General features: G+C 36.3%; 1 protein-coding gene across 1 annotated transcript; it reads left to right on the top strand.

The window, feature by feature from the left end:
- The first annotated feature begins 389 nt into the window (after window positions 1-389).
- On the top strand, window positions 390-4267 carry LOC144452662 (E3 ubiquitin-protein ligase TRIM45-like). Its single transcript, XM_078143807.1, has one exon. It carries the CDS (start codon window positions 419-421, stop codon window positions 2717-2719), a length of 2301 nt encoding a protein of 766 aa, XP_077999933.1. The 5' UTR covers window positions 390-418; the 3' UTR covers window positions 2720-4267.
- Window positions 4268-8671: the final 4404 nt, after the last annotated feature.

The following is an 8671-nucleotide window of genomic DNA, read 5'->3' as shown; positions in this document are numbered from 1 at the left end:
TCAAAAGTTTGCAGTGAAATTTTCAACCTGTGTTTCATTATAAGTTATTAGTCTTCATATAAACAAAGGAATGTGATACGAAGTAGTTGATTTTTAACCAGCAACAACAATGGATTTATTGGTTCACTATTTCATACAATTGGACTGAGTCCAATATTAAAGATAAAAATAACATTGCAAAGTGAAAGAATTTGTACCACTCCAACTTATGAACTTTGAGATTTGGTTTATGAGATACAGCTGGGTGAAGGGCACTCTATCTCAGTAACAAATATGTATGTTTCCATGGTAATTCTCCCCTATTAGCATTGCATGAATTCCACAGTAGTTGTTCACTTGTCATAAGCTAGGGAGTTCTATGTCACCTGATGCATGTACCAGCCCTGTATAGGTACTCAGACTCTGGTAGACTGCCGTCATGGCGGCTGCCTCTGGAGGTACGCCGGAAGAAATTCTGGATAAGATTGGAGAGCATTGTCTGTCCTGTTCAATTTGTTTGGAGCAATACAAGGTGCCTAAACTTCTACCATGTCATCATACATTCTGTCTGCACTGTTTGGAGACACTTGTAAAGAAAAAAGGAGTCTTACACTGTCCAACATGTCAGCAGGAAGTAGATCTAAAATCTGGAGGAGTTGCTGCATTGAAGAACAACTTTTTCATGAACACACTACTGGATGTGGTTGAGAAGAGAACAGAAGAGGCAAAGAAAACACAACATAAATGTGAGTCATGCGAGGAAAATGATGCTACAAAATTTTGTAGATATTGTGAGCAGTATTTCTGTAATGACTGTCTGAATTTAGTTCACAAGATACTGAAACGTGCTAGCTCACATACAGTACTGTCTGTAGAAGAACATGAAAACACAAAGTTTGCTATGCAATCCGCCATTTTGTCTGTTGAACGTTGCAAAGGTCATCCTGCAAATGAAGTCAAATATTTCTGTGATACGTGTCAAGTACCAATCTGTTCAGAGTGTACAATTATAGATCACCGTATTCCAGAACACAGTCATAGATATCTACAAACTGTGGCTGATGAGTGTTCCAAAGAGTTGTCAGAAATGGTGGAGAAATTGAGAGTGAAAGCAAAGGAGGCAGATGAAAGTAAAACTGAAGTGGTAGATGTATGTAAGAAAGTGAAAGATCAGTTTGAAGTGGAGGAAAGGAAAGTAAACCAGCAAACAGAAATCAGTACAAATGCTATCAAAACAACTATAAAGAGAAGTATTAAGGAACTTGAATCACAGATTGACATGATTGAAAAACAGCAGTGCACATTGATAGAGGGTTTGAAGACAGACTGCCATCTACAGGTCAAACAATTAGAAACTCAGATATCTGATTTAGAATTCAAATATGAAAACATTATCAGTACATCTGGATATGTAGAGGCATTAGTTAACCGTGGCAGTGCAGCTCAACTTGTGTCCAGTAAATCTACAATTGTACAGCGAATTGAAGAGTTAGTTGCCATGGAAACAAAACCTGGGGTTAAACAGGAAGTGGTCACATTCAAACCTTGTAGTGATGTCACTACTGATGGAATTCTGGGAGTTCTGAGATATGATGTATGTCCATCTCTGTGTACAGTTGAAAACATTCCAAAGAGACTAGTGAAAGGTGAATCTGTCAAGTTACTGATAACAACTAAAGACAGCAGAGGTAAGACAGTCATACCAAACCAAGAAGTGAAAGTGAAAGTAAGCAAACCAGATGGATCACAAGAAGACATTCCTGTAACTGACAACAAAGATGGTACACACACTGTAATGATACATGGTGAAGTGGATGGTAAATATCAAGTTACCATGGCGATAGGAGATGAACTAATACCAGGATCACCATTGGTAATACCTGTCATCAAAGGATTGGTGAAGACTATTGGTAAAGAAGGAAGTAATGAAGGAGACTTCAAGTACCCTTACAGTGTCACCTTGAATAGACATGGTGACATGGTTGTAGCTGATAGAGATAATCACAGAATGCAAGTCATTGATATTCATGGGAAATGTAAGAAATTCATGAAATTTACACAGTTTAAGAAGAACTTCTGCCCTCGTGATATAGCAATATCAGCTGATGATGAATACTTCATGACAGATTATTGGAATAAACAAATATTGGTTAGTGACGAAGATGGAAATGTCCTCAGATGCTTTGGACAAAATGAACTGAAGTATCCAATAGGTGTCTGTATTAGTCCTCTAGATGGTACTGTCTATGTCACTGACTGGGATGGACACTTTGGGGATAAAACAGACAAGGAAGGTAGTCACTGTATTAGAAAATACAGACAGAATGGAGATTACATCAACTCCTTTGGCAAGTATGGTGATAAGAATGGTGAATTCAAAGGACCCAACTACATATACATTGACAGTCAAGGAATCTTGTATGTAACTGACTTTGATAATGACTGTGTCCAGGTCTTCAATGCTGATGACCAGTTCCTGTACAAGTGTGGGATTGCAGGTAAAAGTGAAGGTCAGCTGTTTGGTCCACGTGGAATAGTGATGGACAAGGACAGATATCTGTATGTCAGTGATGACAAATGTGTACAGAAATTTGACATGAGTGGAAGATTCATCTGTCGTATTGATAGAGATGGCGATAGACTGAATGTCCCTACAGGTCTAGTATTGACTAATGATGTACCAGTCAAACTAGTTGTAGTTGATAGATTCAACCACTGTCTGAAAGTATTTGTACTGTAAGACTAGAAGCTATGCTTACAAACTGACATTAAGCTCAGAGTAAAATGTACCTGTATATGTATAAATCTACCGGTACATACAGGGCCAGACAATTAAGATTGGTATGGTATGTATTGATATACCAGTCAGAGATTATTATAGTTGATTTAAATCTACATACACAGATACAGGACAGAGAATACAGATTGGTGTGATATTGTCATGTACCAGTCAAACTAGTGGTTGATATGTTCAATCAAATGTCTGAAAGTATTTGTACCAAAAGACTGGCATTTGTGGTGACAAAACTGACATTAAGCTGAGAGTTGCTTAAAATGAAACCTGTACATGTATAAATGTACATACAGGACCAGACAACAAAGATTGGTATTGTATCTACTGATATACCAGTCAAAGATATTATAGTTGATTTAAGACAATAACTTTACAATGAGACTAGAATCTAAGTCTAAAAGCTGACATTACAAATGTACATTAACATCTACCGTATTTACTCGGGTTAGCGCCCTCACTCAGGCAAGTGCCTGATACTTTTGTTTAGACAATGAGACTAGAATCTTAGTCTACAAACTGACATTATATTAACATCCATATTGTATAAGTTTACAGTGTCATTCTGAATACATATATGCAGAAAAAAACAAACTAAAAAACCAAGAAGCAAAACAAAAAACAAAAATAGATAAATAGATAAAAAAAAATTGAGCAAGTGTATTATATGATATTGAAAGTACATTGTATACTTGAACACATTCCCTATGTATATGTACATATAGGAGGTGAAATCATTGTCTAAAAATACTTGTACTGGTATTTGTATCTACAAAGTGACTTAATCTCAGAATTATGAGTTCTTGAGATATACCTATACTGTATACATATATATAGATCTTTATACAGGACCAGACAAAAGAGTAGATGTAACAGTCAAACAAGTTGTCATTAGATATTATTCCCCAATATTTTTATTCATTCAGCCAAGGAGAATACGTGTGTCAAAACCTTCTGGTAACGAGTATTTTTCAGATGAATGAAGAAAAATATTGGATAATAATACCCGTAATTAGATATTGTACTATGCACAAGTCAAGTTCAACAAAAAAATATGGAATTTATACCCTGGTCATTCTACTTCACAACAATGTGTGTCTATGTCATGACAATGTGTGTCTATGTCACTGGTTCTGTTGTGTTCGAAATATGAGTCAAAATGTTCAAAATTGCTATTCCTTTCCCTAATTTTTCTTTGATATTATTACTGACGCTGGTATAATTATGTTATTCTCCAATATTTTCTTTTATTCAGCCAAGGAAAATATGAGTGACCTAAGGGGCCTTGTCGCTACGAGTCATGAGATATGAGTAGTTTCAAAACCCTTTAGTAACAAGTATTTTATGGGTGAATGAAGAAAAATATTGGAGAATAATATAATTATACCTCCACAAGTGTAGTTTATGAAAAAAAGGTGAAAAATAATCATGACAGTTTGGAATGTTTTGATTCATATTTTGAGTACTGCAGAATTAGATCCTAAATAAATTCTTATTTGTCATCCATATTGTCACTTTAAAGAGTTAAATATTTGTTTGTGATTAATATAATCCATTACTTATTTAGTAGAAAAATGATTTTCAGTAAATAAATGAATTAACTGACAATGTTTTTGTGAATATTTTCGTCCTAAATCCATCTGATTAAAATCTAATCAAAATACGGCTATTGTGTTTTGTACAAGTGAACCGAAGTTAAATAGTGCTATAGGTGTGATGGAATGTGTGTATGTACGGTGTGTGTGTGTGTGTGTGTGTGTGTGTGTGTGTGTGTGTGTGTGTGTGTGTGTGTGTGTGTGTGTGTGTGTGTGTGTTTGTGTTTGTGCGTTTGTGTGTGTGTGTGTGTGTGTGTGTGTGTGTGTGTGTGTGTGTGTGTGTTTGCATGTACATACGTATGTATGTACCGGTGTGTATGTACATACGTACGTACGTACGTACGTATATATGTATGTATGTATATGTATATATGTATGTATGTATGTATGTATGTATGTATGTATGTATGTATGTATGTATGTATCATATTTATGTATGTATGTATGTATGTATGTATGTATGTATGTATGTATGTATGTATGTATGTGTGTGTATGTATGTATATGTATGTATGTATGTGTGTGTATGTATGTATATGTATGTATGTATGTGTATGCATGTGTGCTATGTATGCATGCACGTTTGTATGTATAAGTACATACATACATACGTACGTATGTACATATTTATGTACATGTATGTACAATGTATGCATGCACACAAGCATGCATGTATGTACGTTTGTATGTATGTATGTATGTATGTATGTATGTATGTATGTATGTAGGTACGTACGTATGTGTGTGTACGTGTACGTACGTATATGTATGTATGTATGTATGTATGCATGTATGTATGTATGTACGTGTACGTACGTACGTACGTACAGGATGTATGTACATACGTATGTATGTATGTGTGTGTATGTACGTAGATGAACTTGAAGTAAAAAACTGCAATACCTTGGGATTTGGTGGGGACATTACTTAGGATGTGAAGATCACACCACAGATGTGTGCTTTGGTACAAGCATAGTTCTAATCTAAACCTTGTCCAAGGATTTATTTTAACCATTCAGAAACAAACCACAGTGATGATGCTTGAACCTGTAACCTGCAGTTTCCAAACCAGCCACTCTAAACATTCGACCATCTTGACTCCAGATTGTGTTGATTTTCACCAAGAGTAGTAGCAGGCAGGACTTTTCAAGGTGATGTATACATGTAAAACAAGGCTATTGTACATTTATTTGACAGGATGTGGTGGTAATGGTAACAACTATGCTTCTCTCAGAGAGTGTGAAGACAAATGTGTTATTGGTGCTTGTTGTCATCGTACTTATAGAAGAAGTGACCCCGGTTTGACCTTTCTGGCTTTTACTGTCCTTGAACCAGGGTTTAATTGTGAGGTAAGTTTGACTTTACACCACACTGTGTACAAATGACTTCCTAATAGGGAACTTGCAATCCAGACTGAGCATGCTCAGACACAAAGGACTATGGGACTATCTGTGGTTATCGTAATACCTAATCTGGAGCTACTGATAAAATAAACCTCCCACAATTGTCAGGGTAACTATGAATTGATTATTTGTGGTTATAAACAATGTATCAATATTGTTTACAATACTAATTGATTAGTATTTATTAGCTCATTTCCCATGATGCAACATTCAACATGGCGGGTTTGCAAGTTCCCTATTATTATCAGTATAGATAGAGGAATGGATTGAACCCTGAGGGCAGTACCAGTGGACAGATATAGCTCTGATAGGGGTGTGTGGCCAGTGCTGTAAACCTCAGGCCCTATTTTAGACCCACTTTGGCCAAAAATCAATATCCCATTTTAGACCATTACTGGTTTTTAAAAGATGAAAGTTTCGACCTAATACATTTTCTTTAGGAGGTAAACATTTTGATTTGGTAAAGGACAATGGGGACCACTTTTTAGACCAAGCAAAATAAAAAAATAATGCAAAGTGGACCCCGTTCTTAGATTCGAAAAAAACACCCCATTTTAGGGCTAGAAAACACACCCCAAAGGGCAGCACATATACATAATATACTCAAGTAAGGAGAGTAGCCCCCCCCCCCCCCCCCGACACACAAACACACACACACACACACAGACTGTGATTAATTAATTCAGCACTTGACTGACTAAGAGATTAACTTAGAGAGTGACTGACGTCAAGATTGAAATGATGGATAAAATGATTATTATCAGACACAGACTGACTGACTGAATAACTGAAAGACTGAGTGAGTGAGTGAGTGAGTGAGTGAGTGAGTGATTGAGTGAGTGACTGACTCACTGACTGAATAACTGAAATAGTTAATAAATGTGTATGTTCGTGCATGTATGCATGTGAAATGAGTAGGGGAGTGAGTGAGTGATAAACAAGCTATCTGATATATATATATATATCTGGTATATTGAACTTAGTAATTGTCAATAATCTATTTTATATGTGATTATTTTCATTTTATAATAAAACTAGATAAATAGCATAGATGAATGTAGAAGGTTGTCAGAAGTCACATCAGTATCAGCTGAGAGAATAGAAGTTGTATCTTTCCGACCTGGAGAACGTTGCCAGGATACCACATGTGGATTGCCATCCGGATGTATCTATGGCAATGATATCTACCAACCTGGAGAAAAATTTACTACACGGTGCCAGGAATGTACTTGCCAAGAAAGTGGAAATATCGAATGCAGGTATGCTGTACATTGTACATTGCAATGGTCTCAGTGGATTTTAAAAGGGGTAAAATCATGTGTAGTATGCTGCCCCCAAGCTTGTGTAAGGACTGTACCATTATATGAAAGGGGTTGCAAACTATGTATAATGGTACAGGCCAAGACCACGCTTAGGGGAAGAGTACGACACACTATACAGAGACAGTTCATAGACCAGTAACATCTTAGTAGTGCAATTACATGTAGGCTAGGGAGCATTTTGAAATCTGATGACAGTTTTGATATCTTATTTGCAAGGAATTTACATATCATTAACATATCATTACATATATTTTGCATATAAATGGCATTAATTTGCATATTATTTTCATACCATTTTCATAGTGTTTACATTGTTTACATATATTTTATATATTCATTAATTGTGGTGTCATTTTTGTACCATTTCATATAATTTACATATCATTTGCATGTCATTAACATAATCATTTGCATATTATTTTCATATCATTTACATATTAACATACACATTTACATATGATTTACATGTCATTTACATATTTACATATCACTAACAAAAATACATATGATTTACATACTATTTACATATCATTTGCATATAAATTAATTGTTGATGTCTTTCACTTTTTCTTCAGATGTGTCACTTTGACCGTAAGAAAAGAAATACGTGACATGACTAGAGAGGAAATCCATAGGTTCCAGGCTGCTGTACAAGAACTGAAACTTAGCCAATCTTGGGATGAACTGAGGAATCTCTACATTCAACATGTCATGCAAGCAAACGGACCAATGTATCTTCCGTGGCATCGGGTATTTCTACGACGCGTTGAGCAACAGTTACAGGAAATAGATTGTGCAGTTGCGTTACCATATTTTGACTTCACAACTGACGTTGGAAATATCTCAAGCGCAATTATCTGGCAGCCGAATTATTTTGGCGGGGATGGTCAAGGAAACTGCGTGAAGGATTTCCCGTTTCAAGGATTCGAACCTTGGGAACCATGTGTACGAAGAAATTTGAATCCGACTGTCCAATTGCCGTCAATGATCGATTTCTACCTGGCTTTGAGCACTGATAATTATTATGACATGAGTACATGCCTGCAGACTTACGTCGCATATTTTCATGAGTTTGTCGGTGGTGATATGTCAACAGCGAGCAGCCCGTATGATCCGTTGTTCTTTGCGATTCACACCTACATAGATATGTTGTACTGGCGATGGCAGAACAAACACAGCAATCTGGAAAATTTTCCTGACTTCATGAAACCTATTCCTATGGTACCTTTCAAAATACGGCCACAGGATGTGTTCGATTCAGAAGGGCAGCTCTGCATTTCCTACGTGTTGCCATCGTTTGGCGATCCGTGCAATGGTACAGCATTTGTGTTTGATGATAACGGTTATAACCAGGAAGGTTTTGATATGCAAGGTTTTGACAAACAGGGATATGACAGGTGAGTTGGTCTTCTGTCTTTATGTGTGTACTGTAGGAACACTGTAACACTAACCTGGATATTGCAGACACTGCAAGTGATGTCTGTGTGTTATCTTTATTGTGTCTACAGAGCAGACTGTGTAAGGGATGTTTGTGTGTTATCTTTATTGTATCTACAGAGCAGACACTGTGTAAGGGATGTT

Source organism: Glandiceps talaboti, chromosome 23 (genome assembly GCF_964340395.1).
Source record: "Glandiceps talaboti chromosome 23, keGlaTala1.1, whole genome shotgun sequence".
Classification (NCBI taxonomy): domain Eukaryota; kingdom Metazoa; phylum Hemichordata; class Enteropneusta; family Spengelidae; genus Glandiceps; species Glandiceps talaboti.
The sequence above is the reverse complement of the archived record's forward strand: the minus strand, read 5'-3'. Positions and strand labels throughout refer to the sequence as shown.

Coding starts and splice junctions, on each gene's coding strand:
- LOC144452662 (XM_078143807.1), top strand. CDS start 419: ATGGCGGCTGCCTCTGGAGGTACGCCGGAAGAAATTCTGGATAAGATT.